Below are 25,257 nucleotides of genomic sequence, written 5' to 3'. Positions count from 1 at the left end.
TCCTTTAGGGCTGCTAATGAACTGGAATTGACTCGACAGCAATGGGCTTTTTTGGTTTTTGCTTGCTTTGGACACGTCATCAAGAGGGATCAATCGCTGGAGGAGGACATATTATTTGGTGAAGTTGAGGGCCAGTGGGGGCGAGGGGTCCCTCAGTGAGATGGTCTAGCACAGCAGCCCCAACGATAGACTTGAAAATGTTGGTGATGGTGAGAATGACGCAGGACTGGTAGCCTTTTGTTCTGCTGTATGTGGGGTCGCCGTGTGTCGGTGTGGACTGACGGCAGCCATCTACTACCGCTCTCAATCCATGCGGGCTGTGTCCGGTCAGTACACATCTAATGTATCGGTCATACTAGGCCGTGTGTTGCCATCATTACTGCTGACAAAACCTCTCTTTTACGTAAAAAAGTCCTCACACGGAAGATATTAATCAGTGTGAATTTTATTAACAGCCCATTCTGCCACAGGGACATTAGACACAGGCTAGAGATCCAATTCTACTAGACTTCATAAGAACTAAGATTTAGATGTTTTAATAAAAGCTGCAACTTGGGTTTTTTTGAATGCAGGGAGAAGGGGAGGCAAAACCTCCTCTGAAATCAGCTCCTCTGCTCTCCTGGATGAGCCCAAACAGCATCAGCTGAGCGACACGCTCCACACAGGAAATGAGTCTCCAGGTGTGACTGATGCAACAGCCCTGCTAGGATGGGGGAGGGGCCCGGATACCATCCTGCTGGGGACTTGTCAGGCCTGAGTCACGAAGGGAGCCCCGCGAGGTGACCGCCAGGCAGGGGTGCTTCACACTGCGGCAGCTGCCAGGCTCGTAAGTAAACGCTTACACCATGTGCAGTCTGGAAGCACGCTCTCGCACCCCGGAGGAGGGGCGAAAGGGAGCAGAGACAAGGCATCGGAGCTTGTGTCAGGCTTCAGGAAACTGGGGTACCCGTCAGTGCAATAGAGTGTACTGCCTAAATTGTAAATTGACTCCTTTTGCAATGTCTGTCTGAGACTAATGGTAGACCTGTCAGCTTGTCACACTGTGATGGCCTGCGTGTTGCTGTGATGCTGGAAGCTATGCCACTGGTATTCCAAACACCAACAGTGTCACCCACGGTGGACAGGCTTCAGTGGAGCTTCCAGACTAAGACAGGCTAGGAAGGAAGACCTGGGGATCTACTCCTGAAATTCAGCCAGTGAAAATGCTATGGATCACAAAAGAACACTGTCCGATACGGTGCTGGAAGATGAGCCCCTAGGCTGGAAGATGCTGAAAACGCACGCTGGCCGCAACAATGGACCCGGGCGCGCCGATGATGGCAGAGACGGCGTAGCGCCGGGCAGCATTTTGTTCTGTTGTGCGTGGAGTTGCAAATCAGTTCTGTGATCGGAGCCGACTTGACAGCAGCTATCAACGATAACAAAATTATTTTAGGAAGCATCACACCACTTGGCACAGAAGCATAAGAATGGGTGGTAGGTGATTTAAAAAAAGAAACAATCTTAATTGGGAAGAAGTGGCCGTTTCTGCAAATCCTGGACTGGCCTGACTGACACTCCTGTTTTTCCTTCAGAGGACGGCACCTTTAGTAGCGGAGACGGTGGTGCGGCTGGCTCACTTTAACTTCTTGTTCTCGGCCCCGACACTGAGGTTACCTTCTGAGCCAAGTCAGCTTGAGAACACAGGGCTCCACGGAGGGCTGGTGGGCGAGACAACTCTGCACCTGCACACTCCCTCGCCCCCTCTGCGGCTCGGGGCCCAGTCCAGGAAAGCACCTGGCAGGTAGGAGGCGCTCCGTGGATGCCCAGCGAAGGGATCAGACGGAGACGCAAAAGTGTCTTCACCTCAAATATGACTGAACTTCCCCAATTCAAAGTGGGCATCAATAGAAACCCAACTATTCAGTAATGCTAGTCCTGGTGGGCAGACAGGAGGAGGCATTAACTCCAGTTGCAGGTTAATCCAAAGTCCGGCCCCTCGCCTGAAAGAACCCCACTTGCTAGCAGGGTACCTGCCAGTGATGTCGGCCTTAACCTCTTCCTTCCCAGCACACCCCTGGGTGATGGAAAGTGCACAAGAGCTATGTTTCAGGGACAATACAAATCAGCAACATTTGTTTAAAAAACATCCTGACACTTGAGCCAAAGTATTCCAATGATGAATCCCTATTTTTCAAGCTTGTTAACCCAGGAATACAAAATATCTATTTTAAGGGATGAGTTGTTTCCCGTACATTGTTTCATTTTGTATTTATCTAAGACATGGACCCTGTCATGGGAATTACTCTTGTAAACCGCATGTAAGGCTAAGTACGCGACTCGCAGGTTTGTAGAAGGCACAGCACACCAATGAGGAACTCCTGGGGACCCACCCTCCTTCCTGAAGAGCAAGCCTGAGCTGTGCTCACCCGGAGAGGGGCTCTTCCTGGGGAATCTGGACTCAAACGCCAGGAAAATATTCACCTTAAAAGCTCACCAGAGTCTTCTGGAGGAGCAGGGAGGATGCAGAGCAGTCTTCAGATGTCATCTTGGCAGTTAGGTCCAAAACAGCCACCTGCTGCACCTCCCACAGGGGCGGGGGATGAGGAGTCGGAGGACTCAGGAGGGGCCGGCCAGGCTGGGCAGCTGCCTGTGTGTGCATCGTGGTTTCAGAACTCCGAGCAGCTGGCGGGGTGGGGGAACTTGCAGTTCTCCCCATCTGCCTGAGCCTGCCACACAGGCCTGCTTCTGCTCCTCGCTCAGACACACGAGGCAGCCGTCCAGAGCGGTGAACCAAAACATCAGACCAGGTGCCGACGAGTCAATTCAATTCTGACTCGGGCGACCCAATGTGTGGCAGAGTAGAGTTGCGCTCCATAGGGTTTTTCAACAGCTGTGATCTTTCCGCAGTAGACTGCCAGGCCTTTCTTCCATGGCCCCCCTGGGTGGACTCAAATCGCTAACCTTTTGGTTAGCAGCCAAGTGCCTGAAAGCACTATAAAAACCCCAAACAAGTTCAGAGTAGTCTTGAACTAGTTTCTTTCTGAAAATAACATCTACTTGGTAATAATCCCCGTGCTGCCTTAAAGCAGCTTTTAGTCTCGATTCAACAGCACCTAATTACAATGGGCATCTTTTGCAAAGTTCAAAGACAGACTGAGATCTGCAGATGGATCAGCGTATTTCTTATCCAACTCACCTCCCAGATGCCAGGTGACAGATGCGGCTCCAAGACCAGCAGAGTGGAGGTGGTGAAATGAGTAACCCTGCATCTAGCCATCACCAAACAACAAAAACAACCGGCACCTTGAGCTGGGAGCTGAGACCCAGGCCGAGACAGCAGAAGACATTAGCCCTGTTGGAGGGAGATTCTAACAGTGTCCAGAAGCCCTCAATGTTGCCCCTCGAAAGCCAGCTGAGGAAGCAACAGTTTGTCACAATTATCCTGAGAGTTTACCCAAACGAACAGTCCATTATTTTAATGCCGTTTTGCTGCGTGCAACTCAACAGCTTCTAAAATGCTCTAAAATCGTTCCACAACTCAGTAAAGATGTTTAATTAGAAATTATAACCAAATTCCACTTCCCAACTACTCAATCAACAACTGAGGAAAGAAGATACTTAAAAATCCTGCAACCCCATGTATTATCAAGAAGTGGCTGATGGATTATTATTATTATTTTGCCTTTAAATTCTCACTCCACCACAGCTTACAAGCTGCTGCAGGGTGGAGAAGTGGTTGTTCACTACTGTTTCCCAGAATAGTACCTAAACATAGCATTAACAGGTGATCTCCGGAAAACTCGGGCTAAGTGACACAAAACCCTAGTTTTATAAACCGCTAGGATGTCTCCAGCTATCAAGCAGTGCTGCAAACACTCTCAGACACAAGTCCCCACTCTGACAGTGAAGCATCAGCATCTGTGACATGGGAGGCCCCAACCTCACGGGGTGACGCCAACGAGGGGCTGCCCCTGTCCCAGGCACAGGTCCATGAACTGGTGACCCCAGGCCCGGGAGAGATGGCCTCTGCCCCCAAGGTGGTCTACACCTAGAGAGGATGAGAGCCCCTGACAGATGGTTTCCGCGTGCAGAGCAATGCCATGGGCAAACGTAACGCGGGCTCTCTAAGGTTTCCATCAGATGGAGGAAGAAGCTGGGGGGTCGAGGACGGCTGTGGGAGGTCATCTCCACCCCAAACGTTAAACCTTCACCTGCGCCAAGAAAGGTGGGAGAAGCGTTTCAAGGGAAAGGGAAACCAGGAGCAAAGAATGGAAAACAATTTCACATATAGAACTCCAGGCAGTTTCCTCACTGCGTTTAGCATTAATTGGCCTCAGAGTTCAATCAGTACTTGTAAATGCATCTAAATTGGCTCAGGACGTGGAGTTCATAGAAAGAATCCGTAAGACAAAGCAGTATTTCAAATTCAGACACCACCATTGTAATCCGAAGTGTCGGTCCACTTTCTAATGAGTACTTACTGTTAACGATACAGGCACAATTACATTCCACGCTCTTTGGCAAAATCAGAGAAGACAATTTCTGATGGTCTATTTCAGGCTAAGAAAACAGACACTAAATCACTCCTGCCATGTACGGGAAAGGCAGACGTGGGCTCAGCCTGCCAGAGTGCCTCTTCTCTCCACAGGGTGCTGGCTCCCTGCACGGGAAAAGCATGTTAAGACTCCAGGAGCTCCAAGTCCCCCTCACACAGAACCCGCTGAAGCCCAGAACCAGCTGAAGGCTGAGTCCTCTTCCTACCACCGCCACCTGCAGCAATGGTTTGGTACCAAAAGGTCATTTCTGCAAAATCCTGGCAGCGCCCAAGCATCCCTCATGTGGCACTGGATCCTCAAAGGGAACTGTGGGAGGGACAGCAGTCTGCTGTGAGCTCCCCGAGCCGTGCACTCCTGAGGGTCTGCTGCCTCACCTACCCCGACCTGGAACCACTACTGTCCCTGTGGTTGGCTGCCTCCTCGATGTGCACATGAGTCTGCGGCACCACGGAGGGGTTAGCATCAGCCGGGGGAGGGAGGCTGGAGCCGCTCTGCCTCTGGTGGCAGCAGGTGTGTGTGCCTCTGTGTGTGCATGAGTGTGTGCATTAGCATGTATGAATGTGTGTGTGAGTGTAGATGAGTGTGTGTATGTGTGTGAGCGTGTGTGTGAGCATATGTGTGTGTGTGAAAGTGTGTGTATGTGTGAGAGTGTGTATGAGTGTGAGTATGTGTGTGAGGGAATGTACATGTGTGAGAGTGAGCATGTGTGTGTATGAGTGGGCGTGTGAGAGTGTGAGTGTGTATGACTGTGAGTGTGAGAGTGCACATATGTCTGTGTGCATACAGAGGCCTTCCTAGAGCGCACACAGGGCCAAGCAGGGGTCCTGCCAGGAACCTCGTCCCCTCTGTTCTCCCCCACGGAGCAGAAGGGACCTATGGTCAGTGACCTGAAGTGTGTGCCGGCGATATTTAAAACCAGATGATTTTAGAAAAGAAGATGAAACTCGAAGACTTACTTGTGGAAAACTCTTAGTTTTATCATGATTGTAAAGAGTGCATTATAGTCATGAATTTGTGTCAATACTTTTTTCTGGTCTTTGTTTATTTTTATGTGTCATACAAATCAATAAAAGATCAAATGCATCCAGCACAGCGGCATAGACATTCCTGAAGAAGACAACTGAAGGTAGCTTATTTGAAAGTATATTTGTCTAGTCAGATTTATAAATACCTCCCGAGCACCCACTTCTTAAGAGGTGCCCTGACAGGCTTAGGAAAGGTTTCAGTCACAGCTGACAACAGCAGCAGAAGAGCGACAGCGAGACACAACATAATTAATTGCCAAATTAATTGGATAAAGAATGGCGCTAGGTCAGCTGGGAAGCATCAGTGAAGGAAGCAGAGCTGGGGGGATGGGGGTCTGCTAATGGCATACTTTGTTCCTCGGATTTCATTTCCTCTCAGCAGTGGCAAGGGTTCCTAAATGTTTTATGCAGAGGAATTACTTTTCTCCTACCCAAAGCCTTCCAACTGCAAGTGGAGGGCTGGGGAAAGCTGCCAGCAGACGAGACCTCATCTTCTCAAACCAACCACGGAGGATAGAGCAAAGAGCAGAGAAGGTGCCTGGCCAGCTACTGTGCTCGCTTCTGTAGCAGAAGACTGGTGGGGGGTTCAACGGAAAAACACTCTGCGAACTACAAAATGTCACACAAAGAAAAGGTGACATATCCTAAGGCGAGACTCACCAGGCACTCTATCAGCCCTGGGCAGACAGGAACGGGTAAGGAGCCCCTACCCGTGAGGGAGGCAGCCTCTGGGCAGGAGATGGCACTCCTTGGACGATTATACTTTGTGACAGAGGCCCTGGAGGTGGGCAGGGGTGGCGGAGGGCCCTCTCTGAGGTGGTATGTGAGCTGTGGCTCTAAGGATGGAAAGGGGCAGTACGCCGAGGAGGAAGGATAAAGTTCCAGGGCTCGAGTGGGCAGAGACAGTATGTGAAATGAGCTCCTTCATTTGGCCTTTTGCCTTGGTTCTTGGAAAAAACAGCTTGAGAGCTTTTCCCCTTAAACCCTGAGGGGTTACCTTTGCCTTAATTTTCTACCCCAGAGAGTGTTCCTGATCCTAAGTTGTACCCTGTTGCTTCATTAATAAACCCCATAACTGTGAGTAAGGTCTATGAGTTCTGGGTGGCCACTGCAATGGATTGTTGAACCCAGAAGAGAAGTAGAAAGTGCTGTGGGAGGGGTGGCTGGTGTTGGAATTGGTAAAACAGTTGGGGGTAGATGTATGTCTGACCTCTGCCTCATGGGAATCAGCCTTGGGCTGATCTTGATTCAAATTATCCCCCCTGAAGTTGGACAGACTCTGACATGATTATTACTACTACGCCATTTTCCAGACGGCCACTGGAGCAGAAGACACAGCCCAAGTAGACAGGTGGGCAGGGCAGTCCTGCAGCACCCGGGGGCCATGGAGCAGGACCTGGACGTAGTCTACGTGCAGTGGAAGATGCAGAGCTGGATGACCTCATCTCTGTTGAGGAAGGCCCCTGCCAGGATGTAGAGGCTGGGTGTGGGCAGCCACGTCACCCCTGGCACCCCTCGAGGCGGCTCTCCCAACCCTACATGTGCCTCCCCCCGCCGGGCCTCCCCCACTCACACCCTGCCCCGCGAAGCCTTCATCCTCAGCACTGCGTCCCAGTCCCTCCATGTTCCTGCTCCGATCCAGACGCCCAGAGCCCTCCAAGAACCCCTCCTCCCCACAACAGCTGCATCCTCCCCAGCCTAGTGGTGGGGGTGTGCCTCGGATCCCAGTCTACGCAGTTTATACTGTGTTTGTTTTCAGACCCCCCCCCCAAGAAGAATGATAGCATTTCTTCTGAAATTAGTGCCCCTCTGCCATGTCACGGAGGCCTTGGGTATGTGTGCTCCAACTGCATTGTATGCCTCTTAACCACCAGGGAACAGACACTGTGCTTCTTTTGAAAACCTTCTCCAGGTGAACTCTTACAGCTTAGTATAAAGAAAATGGATGCTGCACAAATGTGATTTGGCCAGCCTTTATTAAAAGGGCACTTGACTCTTCCCACTGCGTGCCTGATGCTGGGTGTGCAGCCTTCCCCCCCACCCCCCAGCCCCTGGAAAGCACTCAGGGATTTGTTTTCTCTCAAGAGAGTGACTGAAGTGTCTGGAAAAAACGAGGGCAGCTAGTGAGCCGTGGTGTCCGGAATAATAAAGGCCACTGCGTTCTGAAGCCTGTGGGCCCTGGGATGCAGCCAGCAAGGCCCTCCACCTGCTGAGTCCTGCCCAGGCACACAGCAATAGCGGGATTTCCCTTCATTCTTAAATGTGAGAAACAACAACGCATGCACCACTAGATAAGAGTCTCCAGTAAAAAAGAGAATCATCAAGATAAAACACAAGAAAATTTATACTAGAGGAAAAACAGAGATAATTTAGAAAAGAACAACTTTTAAAACCCACAGATTAATATCACTGAAAAGATTTTGAAGAATTAAAGGAGAAAAGTGACGTGATTACGTAGCAGTCTCCTGATCACTTTTCCATGAACGACCTACAAATGATAAACTATTAGATTATAGAAAAGATAGGAGAGAAGAGAGAGAACTGAGTGGTAAGGATGGACAAGCTCTGAGGTCTACTTCGGATCTGCAGACCCCCGACCTCAAGCTGTGCACATTACAAGACCAGCAAGCCCTGGGGGGATATCTGCAAATTCACACACACAAATCCCAATTTAGTAAAGAGTGATCGAGAAACACACCTTCCTACTGGTGACCTGAGGATTAATCTGAGGTACTGAGGAATCAAAGTCTCTGGGTGGTGCAAATGGTAAAATGCTTGGCTGCTAACTGAAAGGTTAGAGGTTCGAGTCCACCCAGAGGCACCTTGGAAGAAAGTCCAGGTGATCTACTTCCAAAAAATTAGCCGTTGAAAACCCTATGGAGTACAGTTCTACTCTGACACACGTGGGGTCACCATGAGTCAGAGCTGACTCTGTGGCGTTGGGAAATCACGGACAGACATGGCAACACCACAAATACTGCCCTCTCTGGTCCGAAGCACTGAATCCCACAGCAGACTCCACGGCCCCAGTGCACTGCGCATGCCCACCTCAAGTAGCAAAGGAACCACGGGATTCCAAATGTGAATTCTTTAGTCCTACAGGATAAATGTGCAAGGCTTTTTAAAGAAACCTGAAAATTCAGGTGTTAGTCATTTTGCTCAGGATGACTTGGTTTCAACATGTGGCACATAATCTAGCCACCGTGATCAGTGCGTGAGGATAAAGTATTGCACATCAGCTTAAATACAGGATTTCAAAATGGAAAATCACACGGTTACCTCAACCCAGGACAATGATGCTGGAGAGCCACACTTGCTTCTTGCTCCAAGAACAAGTGCCCTTCTGACAGGTTTCTGCTGGGATGGCGCTGCTAAAGCAGAAGGACTACGTCAGGCAACGGTGTTTAGAGAACGTGGGCAAAGACATGGCTCACTGGCAGCACCGTGGGGAAAATTTTACAAAGCGCAAATGTGTAGAGAGAGAAAGAAGGACGCCATCTGACAGGTGGGCCGCGGTCCATGCCTCAGAAAGACAGTCTCACATGTCACATGGCACCACTGGCCACCTGTCTCTGTCCAGCCCTAAACACAATGGAGCAGGCTACTTTTAGCCTGGGTCTCGATGGGCACAGCTGAGCCCAATCTTTCTCTGTAAAAGGAAAGGTCGGTACCTTCATGTTCCTGCTCCGATCCAGCCGCCCAGAGCCCTCCAAGGACCCTTCCTCCCCACACGGCTGCATCCTCCCACGCCTAGTGCGCTGAAGAAACAGCACCTGCAGACTTCCGTTTAGGTGTCATTGGCTAGAGCTGGGTCACACTGCCACCCCAGGCGTAGTGGGCAGGGCAAGGAGAGATGGAGTTGGGAATGCCTGCTGGATTATCTGACGATGGGCTATTGGCTGAACACCAACAATGAGATTTTCCAATATTTGCAGCTGAAAGCATTCCAAACACCAACATTTAAGATCTGAGGAAGACCCCTCCCACACATCCTTTCTGAGAATGTTATTTGAGGGTATGCTTTTCCAGTAGAACATGGGCAAAACATCAAGAGTTGGGAAAAGGTGGGATCCAGGCACAGTGGACACATCCCAGGGGAGTCATAAAGGGGAAGCCCAAGATGACAGAAGTTGAGCAGACCTGTGTGGAAGGATCGACAAAGTGGCAGTGGAGAACTGGGGAAAAAGGTACTCCGGGAAAAGGGCATATTCTGCAATTTGATGCCACCCTTGAGATTTTGGAAATTGAGGGAATGCAAAAGATACATATTCAAGAAGAAAAGATAAAAAATCTCCAGGAAAAGCAAACAAACAAAAAACTGTTACAAATAATGGAAATCACAGTGTCCTATTTAGCCATTCAACAAGCAATACTTACATGGTCATAATCAAGTAAATAAAGTTTAACATGCGTCAGATTTTAAAAAAATTCAACCAATACACAAAGCATAGAGGACTTAATCATGGTCAGAGATCAAAAGATAATCATAAAAGTGCAGATGATGGGAGGCGGGAAGGAGGTGAGACAAAAGGAACTGCAAAGAAGCTCAGAGCTTTACCTTACAAAAAAGGGAGCTAGGAGACATTATCCAGTATTGGTAAAACTAGAAATAAAAGCATAAGAATATTTAGTATAATAACTGGTCTCTATTCGCCTGAAGCAACAGAGGAAGGGGAGTCAGGAACATGAGGATGGAATGGAATGTGTGGCTAATTCCCTCCATGAACAACTTCCTCCATTACCATGAGACCAGAAGAACTGGATGGTGGCCAGCAACCATTACTAAATGTTTTGATCAAAGAACCTATAAAAGAATCTTGATCAGAAGGGGGTGAAATGCTGAACAGAATTTCAAATTCTCATGGAATTCAGACTTTTTAGAGCCATTGAGGTTAGATGAACCCCTGAAGCTATTGCCCTGAAATAATCTTTAAACCTCAAACCAAAGATGTCCCATGAAGTCTTCTTAAAAACACACAACAGTATATCTTAACTAGTAAAGAATGTCTGCCTTGAGCATCATGCTCTTTTAAGATTTATCTATGTGGGATCAAAGTGAGAACAGCAACTCAAACACTAGATTGGAAACTTAGAGGGCAGTGAGTTTATGTTAATGGGGGGTGAGAGTGGTTGCACAACTTGAAGAATGTAATCAGTGCCACTGAGCGGTACACGCAGAAACGGTTGACTTGGTGTATGTTTTGCTGTGTATACTTTCAACAACAACAAAAAGCATACGGTATCATTTAAAGTTGCAAAGGTTACAAAATAGAGAAACCGAATAAAGTAATGTAACTAAAAAGCAGTGGGGGAGCGGGAGGGGTAGTTAGTGACACACCTTCAAATTCTCTTCAGAATTCACTATTTAATTTGAATATCAAATATTCGTTTACACTACCACATCACAGGTCTCTTCACTATCAGAGATCTACCTAGCTTCTCCAGTTCTTTAAACAGCAGTTACTTACGGGAGCTCTGTTTTTGGTTTGTATCCCAACAGAAAACCCACAGATTACCTAAAATCAATGGCTCGAGAAGTAGCATAAACATATTATCTACAGACACGGAGCTACTCACTAGAAGAATTAGAAACAAAGAGTTAAGATAGGTTCCTGTTAGTGGCAGAGCTCCAGATGGACAGGGGTGGGGCCGGTGGTGGTGGTGGTGTGCATTGTAAGACCACCGTTTTTTTGACCATGGCAGATACTAATCAGGTAGAAGTAAAGATACTTTATTTTATATTTAAAAATTAACATTAGAAGGAGAGAATATTGAAAATGTTTTCTCTTAAACCTCTTTCAAATGGCTTTTCTTTAATTTTCAAATCGCAAAATAATATGACAAAATGAAAACTATAAAGAACGTTGCTGAGTGATGGATACGTGTTCTCCATGTGCGCTTATTTATGCTGTGCTTTTATGAAGCTGTCCTCTGCTCTCCCTACCGCGTTCCTCCAAGAGCCAGCGCACAACAAGGAAGCCTCGCAGTCCCAGCCCAGCAACGGAGCTACTGAGAGGACGAGAGCCAGCGCTCTTCCTGGAAAATTCACGTTACTCCTATTGCGTTATCGCTGATTACTTAGAGGCTTTCTGGCCCATGTAACTGTTTTTTGCGTATTATATTTAATCATTTTTTATTTTTTAAACACTGGCATAAACTATTTACCTGCCAATTTCTTTCTGTTCACATGTCATCATCTATCCAATAAAAAGTATTAACGTGTATTATAAAATGACAAAGAATTTGGCCAACTGTAGAGAGGGAAAGAATTTTAAAAGAACAAACCTAAGAGGCCCCGTAGTACTGCTGTTTCTATAGAGGACAGTAAAATGATTAAAATGAACGTTAAGCAATTAGTTAGGAGCCAATTTTGTTATTTTAATTTCTGCCGTTTACGCAATACACCAACTGAACAATAGCCAGTAAGAGTAACTAATGGAAAAACGCAAGACTTATCTACACTGTAATTAAAAACAAGAAAAGGAAGAAGATAAAAATCAGAGCTGATTATGAAGCATGTGGCCGCTTTGCTTTGCCATCCCTGAGCCACCAAAACCGTTGTTTTCATCTGATCTCCTCCAAGAGGAACTGAGTCAGTCCATGACACCTATTTCCCCCCAAAAGATGCCTGCAGATCCTTCTTGCTGCACTCAGTGAAAGGAACAGTGGCAGCATGCAGGAACACAGCACTGAGCAAGCAGATACTCAAAGTGCTGGGAAGTCAACATCTCATGGTGGGCACAAGGCAGAAAATGCGCTATATTCAATCTGTTTTAATCAACAGGGCTGATGTACACCCTCGAGCTCATAAATCAGACATAAAAGCCAGGCAGAGTTGTTTGGCATTTTTATTTACATATCGTAAGTGTAAAAAGGAAAAAAAAAAAAAAGTGGTACTTATCACCTGATCTGAGGAAACGCAAACTGCCTCTCCGTGCTCATAAGGTCACTTCACCCTGAGTAAGCCTGGATGAAACGCTTAAAAGCAAGGTAAGAACCTGATGGTAGAAAACCTGGGCTTCCACCTCTCCTGCTACAGAACGCAGAAAAGTAACCTGTGGTGCTTGGTTCCCTCTCCAAGGGTGAAAGGCATTTTACTTATCAATCACTCTTAAACCACGCTCTGCATAAGGACTGAATTTATAAATACAAAATACTGAACTGTAGAAATGCTCATTTTAAATTCTCCCAGATAGAATTCCAAATTTTTGCTGATTGTTTCAGCAATACCCTCTGAGGAAATGTGAAAAGAAATATAATAGTGCATTACAATGGAATTTACCCAGAAAGGCTTGAGGAAACATACTTGGGCCCGTCTTTGCTCCTGAATTGAGAATTTCTTGCACCGCAACCAACTGGAATTCATGGCCACCTTGAGGCGGCAGGATGTTTTATTCTGACTCTCCATGTGCGGGCACAGGGGAGGCCTGGGGATTGAGACTGCCACTTCAATTTCTCTTCAGGATTCATGGTTTAACTCAAACATCAAATATTAATTAAAACAACCCAAGTAAAATGTTTCTTCATTATCAGAGCCCCACACAGCTTCTCCCATTCTTTACACAGAAGCTACCAGTGGCAGCTGTCTTAGCTTGTTATCTATCATTTGGCTTAGTGGATTTGTTTTTCACATAAAAGGAAAAAGGAACTGGGGCAACGACAAAGATGCTGATGGGCTGAAGGCTGTGACCAGAAGTTGGTCCATTTCTCCTAAAATAAATATGTCTGTTTTACTTTGACATTTACTTCAGAGGTGGAGGCCACAGGGCACACGTCAACTCCTGCAACGTCATCTCTTAATTGATACTCAGACAGAAAACGACACTGAGCAAAACCTGCCTGGTGCTTTGTCCTCAAAAACAGCTGGCCCTTGGCGCCGTAAGCACTCCTCTATTCCAGGGCACCTAGAGGGTGCCGGCACCCTGGCCCCGGCCCGGAGAAAGCCTTCTGCTCCCAGAGCTCACCTCCAGCTCCTGCTCCCTCTGCAGTGCAAACTGCTTGAAGGACTTGACGATGAGGCCGGCGTTGGAGCAGTCGTAGACAAATATGGACGGGCTGCCCATCCAGGTCTGTAGGTCATATATGGACAGAGGGATGTACTGTGTGTAGTTCTGGAAAACAAAATACAAGAGCACGTGTGTCACTTACACACCTCACGACCTCCAACGCAGTTTCACACACTCAGCTCACTAAAAAGGTTAACTTCAAACTAAATGAATTTCAAACCTACAATTTCCCCAGTAGAAACAGATCATTAGCCCCTGTTACCAGTTCTACTTAAAAGAAAGCTACAACATACAAGTTACCGGTAATACTCTGATTAAATAAATCCCTTTAAAAACATACCATATCCTACCATTATGGCAGGTGTGCCCACCAGGAGGCCCCACACATCCCCTGGTGCTCAGTGGCGGCAGTCCGCCAGACCCATGGGTATTCCCTCCTGGAGTTATAGCTGACTTCACCCCTGAGCCCCGAAGTCAGTGTCATTTAGAACCAGACAGCAAGTATTTTGCTATTAATTTAGTGTGCTTAAGGTAATTTTTAGTGACGTATTTTGGAAGTTGTAAATAAAAACATTTTATACCCTAATCCTAGCTGCTTTTTACTTAACAGCAGCCTTGAATGGATTGATTTTTCCCTTGGGGGGCTTTTTCTCTGTGGCCTCTCAGGGAGTTCCCTGTTCACTCCTAGCTGACTCGCTCCATGAGCGCAGCACCACGGCCATCGTCAACCATGACCTACATTCTTAAACAACAGGCATCTGCACCCATGTCCAGGGGCATTTAACAAGCACAAGGCGAAGTGACTAAGAGCTCAGACTGTTAAACAAAAGGTCAGTAGTTTCAATCCACCAGCCACTCCTTGGAAACCCTTTGGGGCAGTTCTACTCTGTCCTATAGGGTTGCTATGAGTCCCAATCGACTTGATGGCAGTGGGTTTGGTTTTTGGTTTTTAATTTAAAAACAGGGTTCTGTCCAGCATAAGAGGCTAACCTGGGGGGAGCAGCCGATGTCAGTGACGGGAATTTCCCTATTCTGGGAGCATGCTGTTGGATTATGATTACTTGAAGGCAATAGTTGTTGTTTTAATTGTGGTAAAATAAAGAAAACAAAAATGTTTCCATTTCAACAATTTTTAAGCGTGTGATTCAGTGACATGAGTGACATTCGCTCTGCTGTGCAGGAGTCTCTGGGTGGTGCAAACATTCACTTGCTCAGCTGCTAATGAAAAGGTTGGAGGTTCGAGTCCATCCAGAGGCACCTCAGAATCAACTTTTGTCTCTAAGCATTTCAAGATAGTTGTTTTAAGGAGATGTGGTTATCTTACAAAAATGTAGTACTTCTCCTGAGTAAAAAGATGTGGACAGTTACTCAGGTTGCAGGGAGCCAGGTAAAGACCCCCAGGAGGTGGCCTGAGGACGAAGGAAGGCAGGTGCCGGTGGACAGGCTGGCGTGAGCAGGGCCTCAGGAGAACTGAGAGGACTGCGCTGACCCTCACTATGAGGCCCCCAATCACTGTTTATCCTTCCGACAGCGTGTAGGAGGACCCATATCTGACTGGCACAAGAGACATTCCACGGATACCTGTGGACCTAGGGGGCCTCGGAGAAGCCAACTCGGTGTACAGAGAGGACTGCGAAGCCTGCGGGGTGGGGAGCTGTGTCTGCCCTGTGCCTGAGCTGGCACACCACCCCCTAACCAAGCCCCAGCGGCCCCCCGAGCCTGCAGGAGCTGCAGTGTGAGGCCCGGTTCACTCTGCACCTCTGCGTGCTCACACACACGCACCGGGCCCCATGTTGTGAAGGGGACGTGCTCCTGCCAAGCTCCTTGGGTGTGCCTGCTTCCCATTTTGTCCCCGTGATTTCAGAGATGCCCACCATCATGCTTTCAAACATCCTCATGGTGTTTTTAACACTCGCACTTAAGGGATGCCAAGTGGGTTTGGCCTTCTAAGGTTTTCTCAAATCAGAGGTAACCTCCTACTAACGCTAATCTGCCATGTGGCAGATGTCTGGACACAGTGCGACTCAGCACCCAGAAATCCAGTAACCCCAGTAAACAGAGAATGTGCCTCCATGTGCTGCAAAGACGTCACACCTTCACAGACAGCCTCTCAAAGCAGTTCTCCTCCGTACAGCGCTTTCGCCTGTTTACCTCCCTCGGGCATGCAGAGTGTCGGTGGTGAAACCCTGGCAGACATCAAACTCGGCGCACTTACAGTGAAAGTGCACTTTTTCTAACAGCTGAGCCACAGATACCACCTCTGGAATCACCTAGAGGTTTGCTTATAAGTCAACAGGAAGAAAGGTCAGGCTGAACAAGCCCCTGGGAAGCTTGTCAGCGTGCAGAGATCCAGATGATAGACCACCCCAGACAGGATGACACAGTGTGCGTGTACACGTGTGTGTGCACGTGTGTGTAAAGGCACAGACAGCTACTTCATGAAAGCGAGCTGTGCTCACTTCCAACACGCCATCTCACGTGTCCCACTGGCCTCACCGGGCTGCCTGTTACAAACACGTCCTATGTACGGGGCACTGGAAATGCTCTCCTAAACTCTACAAAGGCTTCTAAGGACGTCCATCCTCTCCTCTCTAAAGTCAATGCCACCGCCACCCCATTAGAGACCAGCAGGGCTTTCCTTCCATAGACTGCGACAAGCTGATGCTAACGTTAGTGCAGGAGAGAAACTCACAAGAAGAGGACAAGAATTTAATCAAGAATAATGAGTAGGGACTCGCACCAGCAGATACTAAACCCACCATAAATCTGTGATAGTCACAGGATGGTATTAGTGAGCGCCAGACAAATGAATCAGCAGAACACAAGAGAACACCCAGAAATAGACCTCACATACATTAATGTAATGAAGGTGGCGTTTTAAATCAGCCAAGAGGGAAGAACAAACAATTCAACAAGCAAGGCTGGAAATCCAACCAACCATTTGTTACTGCTATCTCAGACTCTACAGAAAAAAAATCAGGATGGGTTAAAAAACTAAATGTGAAAAACGAAATAAAAGACTGTTATTATCTTGGTAAAGGAAAGACCTTCTTAGGCAAGTCACAGAAACCTTAAAGAAAAAGACTGACAGGACAACAATGCAGGAATGATGTAATTCTGATAAAAACACATCCCAGTGACAGGTAGCAGTGGGAAAATTGTGTGGCAGGACATATGCTCAGGATGTGTCTCTCAGTTTCTGCTGCAGACCAACAACAGGACACAAAAATGGGCAAAAGATACAAACAGGCAATTCACAGGAGAAACACGAATGATCAGTGATTATGAAAAAGGTTTTCAACTCTCAACTCACCATGGGAATGCAACTTACAACCAGAACCAATCATTCATCCATTTTTTTTCGTCCAGTAGACGGGAAAAAAGATAAAAGACGAATAACATCCCATGTGGAGAAAGAAACCATTTTTTAGAAGGCGACTTAGCAGTACTTGTAAAGCATAAAATGTACATCCCTTCTGGCTTCTAGGTCTGTAGTCTATCGACATCATTTTATACACAGAAAGGTTTATAAAGGACGCACAGTATTTGTACGAGTGAAAAACCAGATTTGCACACTAACATCTATCTTCTCCCTCTTCTTTGCAAAGGGGAGCTTTAGCTGGCACGTTTGTTTCCTCTGCAGCTACGTGTGTTCTTGAGACCAAATCCTGGCCAGTGAACACGGGCAGGAGCGATTTGTCCCAGTGAAACCTCCTGCCCATCCTCCCTCTGCCTGCCCTCCCTCTGCCCGCCCTCCCTCTGCCTTTCCCCTGAACGGGAGCGGGAAAAGGCTGAGGGCAGTGGCCTAGGCACAGCAGGGCAGGGAGAGGAAGAAGCCTGAGCCCCCATGTCATGAAATTGCCATCACGGCCCCAGACGACCTACATGGATAATTATGTGCAAAAATTTCCATTTTAAAGAAAAGATCCCAAAACAGAGTGGCTTACTTGATAGGCCATACCAAGCCCTAATGCTTCCAGTATAAAGGAATCGTTAAGCAAAGGCAGGTACATGCATGCACACGCAGAGGGAGGTACACGCATCCGCACGCAGAGGGGGGTACACGCATTCGCACACAGAGGAGGGTACAAGCATCCACACTATGAAACACTATGCAGCAGTTGAAAAGCCTCAGGTCTCACGTGAACTGCCAAGGAAAGGTGTCTGAGGTCTACTGCTGCTGTAAAAAGCAAGTCTTAGAACACCATATATAAGGTGATCCCATTTGTGTGAAGGAGAAAAGTTACGTTATATAAAATGCCACGTCCCTAGCAGGCTTTATACATAATGAGAACGCAATAAGTAATTGTTGAATGAAGGAACAGATCATATAAATGGTACTGAAAGAATAAATAATCAAACTGCTAAAAGTTATCTTCGCTGGCTAGGGGATAAAATTGTGTATGGGGGAGGGTATCACTTCTACTCCTTATACTTCTGTTTGTACCTTTTATAGCAGAAATTACTTACATGACAAACGGACCAAGAGTAGACAAACAGTAGAAGGGAGGGAAGGTCACTCCAGGTTTGCTGTAATATGCTTCTATATTCCTTTAATATTTTTATAACGACCCTGTACTGCATAAAGCCTGCATAACTACAGTAAAATGTTTCCGCAAATGCTAGCAGGAAATTAATACCATCTCGCTGGCCCAGTGGGGGCAGGGCCCTTTCCCCCACGTCCTCTGCGTCCCTCATTCACTGCTGCTCTGCGGGAGAGCAGGAGCACAGGGCCCCCGGTTGGCAGGGTCACTGCCAGCACTGAGAGGAGGAGAGGTTTTAGCACCAGCGTGGGAAATCACTGCGTTTCATAAGCTGGCAACACTCTGTGTGTTGTTTACTTAGTGCCCACAATGTTCTAGGTTTGGCAAGGGACATCCAAAACCAGCATGCACAGCTTCGACCACACGTGTGCGCGGTAATGTCCTCATCTGGTGGCCAGTGCATGGTGGTGTGGCCGCCACCATGGCCTTCTAGGTACGAGCCCAGACGGTCCACAGGCAGCAAAGACACAAGCAATAAAAGCATGCCACCTTGCAAGGTCTTGCTCTTTGAGCTGAAATCTATTTTAGCTACTGTCTAAAGCTACTGTCTAAATTTTTGAGGTACGAGGTTAATTAGTGGGGCTCCATTAGAATAAGGAGTATAAACGCATTAGGAGAGCAGTTAGCGATCTCTCTCATTCTCTGTGGCCAGCTGCAGCTAACGACAGGGCTCCCTGCTGACCCCGCAGCCGCCCGCCCCTCTGTGGGCTGGAATGTTCTGCATTCTCTAGTACCTCCACACCACTGACACTGGGCTGGTTCTTTTCTCCTGTGCGGCAGTCCTGTGCCCTGCAGGATGGGGGGCAGCCCCCCTGGCCTCTACCCACTGGATAACAGTAACATCCCCAACCCCTGTCCCAATCGTCCAGCTGTGAAACCAAAAAGGTCTCCAGACATGGCAGATGTCCCCTGAGGGAAAAAATCCCTCACCCTGCTCCTGCCCCCCGTCCCACGGCCTTTGAGGAAGACCATTTCCTTTCTTATGTTAGACCTGTCCGCCAAGTCCAGTGACACTGCACAATGTGGATGTCTGCACTCCCTAGGTAATTCTGAGACAACTCTGTTAAACCACACGGGGAGAGTGACCTTTGAGAATGAAGCCTTCTGAGAACATGAGCATGTGTATCTCATTTCCCATCTCAGCAAGAAATGCTGGTCCTTTGTCAAGCTGCCGGCCAGGGTCCCAGGCCTGCAAATCCTCCAAAGGGCAGGCTGCAGTCAGAGCCGCCACAGCACAAGCTCATCTGCAGAAGCAAGAGCCGAAACCAGAACACAACACCTGTGTGCAGCCATCTCCAGACCCCTGGAGTACTCCTGTGCCTTCTCGGCTGAGCCGGCCCTACAGCTGGAGAGCTCAAAAGCCCCTGTGTGCACCAAAGGCCCCGAGACACCTGAGAGTTTCCCAGGCAATGCCTAGGTTTCTCCCCCACCAAAAACTGTTTAAGTACAGAGAGTTCCTAATCAAAGCAGCTCTCCCTTCTCTTGAAAAAAACATATTCAAGGCCAGGTTTTCATTTCAAACAAAGGCATGGAAAGGGGTTTTAGATAATTTATTCATTACAATCCTCTCTGTCAAGCTATATTAAACTCTAAAAAAAAAACCGTCCGCTGGCTTCATCAGACGGAGTTAACCACCAGGCAGCCAGGCACCAGGACTGAACAGTCCACCCCATGAAAACACGGTGGTGCTTTCTACATGGGCATCTGCCAGCAGGCTGCTGATGCTCCTACAGTCCAGGTGCTCTGCACATCCCGCCTTCCGTGGATTTCAGGGAACCAACAGGAGGTGGCAACAGTGAAGCTGAATCCTGGCTTGTTGAGTGAACCATGAGCATTTTACCCTTGAAAACTACAGAGAAGACAGAATACACAATCCCTCATGGACATGGCTCTCCCAAAGCTAGTTCGGAGTTGCCCAGCGTGTTACAGACACAATCATCTTTCCCGAAGTGAGAGTGACTTGACAGGGCTGCAGGCAGCACCTGCCACCATACAGACTAAGTCCACGTGGAAGCAGTGGACAAAACAGGAAGAATCCTGGCTTCCTGGAGCTTGTACTCTAGGGGGCAGAAGATAGGAAGGCACAGTGCAGTAGTACCAGCCACCATTCTCATCCCAAAGCAAGCATGATAATGTGAGCGGCTTCCATTACCACCCAGCCCTTTCTCAAGTCTGGGCTGCCTCGCTGCCATTCCACAGAGGTCAGGAAGGTGCCATGCAGCAGAGATGGCACACCATCCTCCTCTCCCAGCCGCTGCCCCATCAGAGGGTGATGACACAGATGCATCCCTAGCACCACTGCTGTTGGGATGGGAGTCCAGACTAGCCACAGAGCCAGAGGTGTCCCGTGGCTACTTCAGACACAAAGGAAAACGGACACCAGCTGGTGGGGCTCCAGGTTTTCCAAGTCAAATGCCTCTATCTCTGTCCTGAATTAATTTTCTTGCATCTTCCCATCAATGTATACTGTTGCCTTTTCCTTCAGTTTTTCTCTCTCTTCTAACTCCTCCTCTCCCTACAAACATACTCGAGTTACCTCCACCCAAAACAAACCCAAACCAAATGCTCCTGTTCCTGCTTGAATCTAATCTAATGGATTAAAAACTCCATTGCTGCGGAGCTGATTTCGACTCATAGCAGCCCTATAGGACAGAGCAGAACTGCCCCATAGGGTTTCCAAGACTCTTAATCTTTATGGAAGCAGAAGCCCACATCTTTCTCCTGCAGAGCAGCTGATGGGTTCGAACTGTTAGGCTTTTGGTTGGTAGCCAAGCACTTAACCACTGTGCCAACAGGGCTCCTTCATCTAACGGATAGCCTCCCTTTATCACATGCTTTCTTTTATTTTTTAATTGCAAAAATAACCTTACATAAAAATTAAAAAATATATATAAATTACCCATAATGTCACCAAGATTTTTGAAAGATTAGTTTGCTCTAATCCCTGGTTTCTTAACTCCCATTTACTCATTAAAATTTAGCTTCTATTCCTATTAATACAAAAATAAATAATGGATGTGTGTGCACATGGGTTAGTTAGTGCACAGAAATGTATTTTCTAGCTCTGTCCACTGAGAGGGCTTAGAAGCACTGACACCCCAGGACTAATGAGCACACTCAGAGTCCACATTTTGGGTTCTAAATACAACTCGCCAATGAAGCCAAGGATCCTTGGAGACATGGTTGATTCCAGGGCTGTGGCAGGGAAAATACATATCAGCCTGGAGCATCCTGTGGTGCTGGAAAGGAATGAAGTGCTCAAAGAATGATGTGGACATGTCAAAGGGACCCAGAAGCCAGCCTACAGGTGCTCTCGCTGGCCACATGTGGGGTAAGGTGAACATTAAAATAAATAAATATACCACTAAAAACAGACAGATGACTTTGGTGAGTAGTGTCTGAGGTCTTAAAAGCTTGGGAGCTGCCATCTAAGATACATCTATTGGTCCCATAACATTTGGAGCAAAGGAGAATGAAGAAAGCCAAACACACAAGCAAAATATTAGTCCAAAGGACTAACAGACCACACGAACCACATCCTCCACCAGCCTGAGCCCAGAAGAACTGGATGGTGCCCAGGTTCCACCACTGACCACTCTGACTGGGATCACAAGAGAAAAATGCAGAACAAAATTCAAACTTACAAAAAAAAGACCAGACTTACTGGTCTGGCAGAAACTGGAGGAATCCCCAAGATTGTGGCCCCCAAACACCCTGCTAACTCAAAACTGAAGTATCTCCCGAAGTCCACCTTTCAGGCACAGATTAGACAGGCCTATGAAACAAACAATTGCACACCTGAAGAACATGCTTCTTAGTTCAATCAAGTGTAGGATACCAAATGGGCAACACCTGCCCAAAAGCAAAGACGAGAAGGCAGGAAGGGACAGGAAACCTGGAGAAGGGACAGGAGAAACCCGGGGTGGAAAGGAAAGGGGCAGTGTGCTGCCACATTGCAGAGACTGCAACCAATGTCACAAAACAATTTGTGTATAAATTTTTCAAAGAGAAACTAATTTGCACTGTAAACTTTCACCTAAAACACAATAAAAGAGAGAGGTGAGGGCATCTTGGTCCTGGAGGTTCAACCATGGCCAACCTGAAAGCTCCCAATGGACAAAGTTGGAACAACTTGAACAAAATAAATAATAATAGTATGAGATTATAACCCGAAGGATAAAATAAAAATTCATGAGTCCATAAACAAACAATAAATGTAGAAGGCAGGACAGAGGCAGAAATCACCATGAGAACACCACAGAAGTAACTGCTGTAGGCTAGCTCTGTGGATGAATGCTAAAATTAGAGGGTGAAGGTGAAAGGAGAAGCCAGATGTTTGCATAGTCTCAAAGCATCTCCCCCTCAGACACTGACCAATTACACAGCAGAAAACACCTTAACCAAGTGATCAGGCTTGACATCACCAGCAGTAAGAACCATCAACCTCAGGAGCACTGAGAAGGGAACAGGACCTCTGTGTCATTTTCCTCAAAATTTCATCTTAGTCAAATCATGAGAAAATATCAGACTATCCCAAAATGAGGGACACTATACAAAGTAACTGACCGATACCCTGTGATGTGTCCAGGTTGTGAAAGGTAAAGAAAGACTGAGGGCCTGTCATGGATTCTAGAAGACTAGGGGACACGGGAAACCCTGGTGGCACACAGTCGTTAAGAGTTACAGCTGCTAACCAATAGGTCAGCAGTTCAAACCCACCAGGCACTCCTTGGAAACCCTATGGGACAGTTCTACTCTGTCCTATAGGGTTGCTGTAAGTCAGAATCGACTCGACGGCAACAAGTTTGGCTTTTTTTTTTTTTTTTAGGGAAACACGGTGACTAAGTGGGGCTGAAACAGAAAGTCACACAGAAAGTGAAACCAGTGTTCAGAAAGGGGCAGGTGGCCTTCTGTCCCCTCCCAGACATCCTGAAATGGAGAACTCCTTATTGAGAAGAACAGTGGACCAGATGACCACCAAGGGCACTGCCACCAGGGCTCCACCCAAGTCTCATTATCATTAACCCCATTAGTTCACACGTTCTTTGAACTTTCTGAACTGAATTAGTGCCCCCTTATTTGGGACTCTGAACTTCCACACATGCATTTATCCGATCCTGCCCAGAAAGGATTTCTGCTTCTTGACTGTGACCCACTTATTAGCCAACCTCTAGCAGATCCTAAAACCACCTAGGAAGTAACCCCAGCAGCATTTCACCCTCCTGATATCGTGGGCTCACCATCTGGGTAATGGCAACCCAGCTTCTTCTTCTAGGTCCTGGGAACACTGAGAAAACCAGCAGGGACAGAGCAGGTTCGTCTCTCCTACAGCCTGATTTGGATTAGGGACACAATGAGTGCTGAGTCAAGTCGGGATTCCCAACAACGTCTGCAACAGTGGTCCCCAATCTGTGAGGATTACAGGGTTCTGCACCAAACACAGTGGAGAAAAGGGGGTGCCTATTTTGTTGTTAAGCAGCCCCGGTGGTACAGTGGTTAAGCACTCAGCTGCTAAACAAAAGGTCAGCAGTTTGAACTCACTAGCCGTTCTGCAGGAGAAAGATCTGAGGGCAGATGTTGCCCCTCACTGTCCAATGGCCTTCACATGGTGCGGCCGGGCGACAGGGGTTGCAAGGGCCTGTCTGGTAACAGGAACTGAGGTCAAGGACTCCTGCTTGGTGAGTCACAGAGAACTGACCCACACAGAAAAGACCGGAGCATGCCTTCTTCTTGGACTTAACAAAAATGCAAAAAGAGGTTGTGTTCTTCTTTTTCATCGAGAACTGCCTTTCACTATGTTGTGTAAGCAGTCAAGTGTCCAACCACAACCTGATATATATTTATTTGGGACAGAATGGAGATAAGCTACTCGAGCCGAGTGCAGCGTCCAGAGGAGTCTGAATTAGTGGAACATGAATATAATAGTGCTGAAGCGACTGGTCAGCCATCTGGGGCGGTGGGCAAGAGACTTCAAAAATGATCAGTATTTACATAAAACCCATTCGGCAGAGAAAATGAAGGAATCAGAGCTGTAAGAATCACGGTGTTCACATCCACAGGCACAATATGGAAGGGAATGGGCAGACAGCAGGGGGATGCAGAGTGACACCATTCATGTAAAGCTTTGCAGGATGCAAGAGGTCACTCCGTATTGTTGAAGATACATACATACACCAACGGTCAGTGCACGCAGGCATCGTGGGGGATGACAGACACCAAGTTCCAGCCACAGCGCCCCTGGAAGAAAGGAGGGATGACACGGAGGGGCAGGTTCAGCCCCAATGGCGATGTTGTATTTCTTATGCTGGACAGTGGGTACAGGCGGTAAATATATATACGTGTTTGTAAGTAAAATGTTTAAGAGTGAAAAAATAATGACAACATAAACATTTTTACAAGAACCTATGGATAAAATTTTTGAAAAATAATCTTGACATGATGAATTCTTTCTAAGCACTTCACATAACCCAAAACCTACATTGGAAAGTACTGATGAATCTGATTACATAAAGTTTTAAATCCTATGTCATAAAATAAAGTCACATGACAAATGAGGGAAATGTTCACAACACATGGGGCAGACTAAGTACACAAACAACTATTATAAGTCAACCAAAAATCAGCTGGGAGAATACATGATAGAATAGTGGGCAAAGAGTACGAACAGAAGTTTAAACACTGGGAAGTATCAGTGACCGGCTAGGTTCTGGAAAGGTCTAACTCACTGGCAAAGAAACAACAAAGAGGTGCCGCTTTCATCTGCTGGAGGAAATGGAGAAGAAATAAACACCCAGCACTGGTGAGCAGAAGGGAGACATCTGGAAACATCTGACACACTACTACTGGTGGAAGTGTACTGGAGAGCAGCAGGAAGACATCTGGAAACATCTGGCACATTACTGGTGGAAGTGCACTGGAGAGCGGCAAGGACACATCCGGAAACATCTGGCACACTACTGGTGGAAGTGCACTGGAGAGCGGCAAGGAGACATCCGGAAACATCTGACACATTACTGGTGGAAGCGCACTGGAGAGCAGCAAGGAGACATCCGGAAACATCTGACACGTTATACTGGTGGAAGTGCACTGGAGAGCGGCAAGGAGACATCCGGAAACATCTGACACATTACTGGTGGAAGTGCAC

At 47.3% G+C, this 25,257-nt stretch overlaps 1 protein-coding gene across 5 annotated transcripts in view; it reads right to left on the bottom strand.

Moving 5' to 3' along the window:
- The window catches only part of RPTOR (regulatory associated protein of MTOR complex 1), a 445,897-nt gene that overhangs the window by 224,894 nt on the left and 195,746 nt on the right, over positions 1 to 25,257 (bottom strand). For all 5 annotated transcript variants that reach the window (XM_049860923.1, XM_049860920.1, XM_049860922.1 and 2 more), the window contains exon 5: positions 13,528 to 13,674. In XM_049860923.1, coding sequence (XP_049716880.1) covers positions 13,528 to 13,674 — 147 coding nt within the window. The remainder of the gene's footprint in view (positions 1 to 13,527; positions 13,675 to 25,257) is intronic.

This window comes from Elephas maximus, chromosome 19 (genome assembly GCF_024166365.1).
Source record: "Elephas maximus indicus isolate mEleMax1 chromosome 19, mEleMax1 primary haplotype, whole genome shotgun sequence".
In the NCBI taxonomy this organism is placed as follows: Eukaryota; Metazoa; Chordata; class Mammalia; order Proboscidea; family Elephantidae; genus Elephas; species Elephas maximus.
The sequence above is the reverse complement of the archived record's forward strand: the minus strand, read 5'-3'. Positions and strand labels throughout refer to the sequence as shown.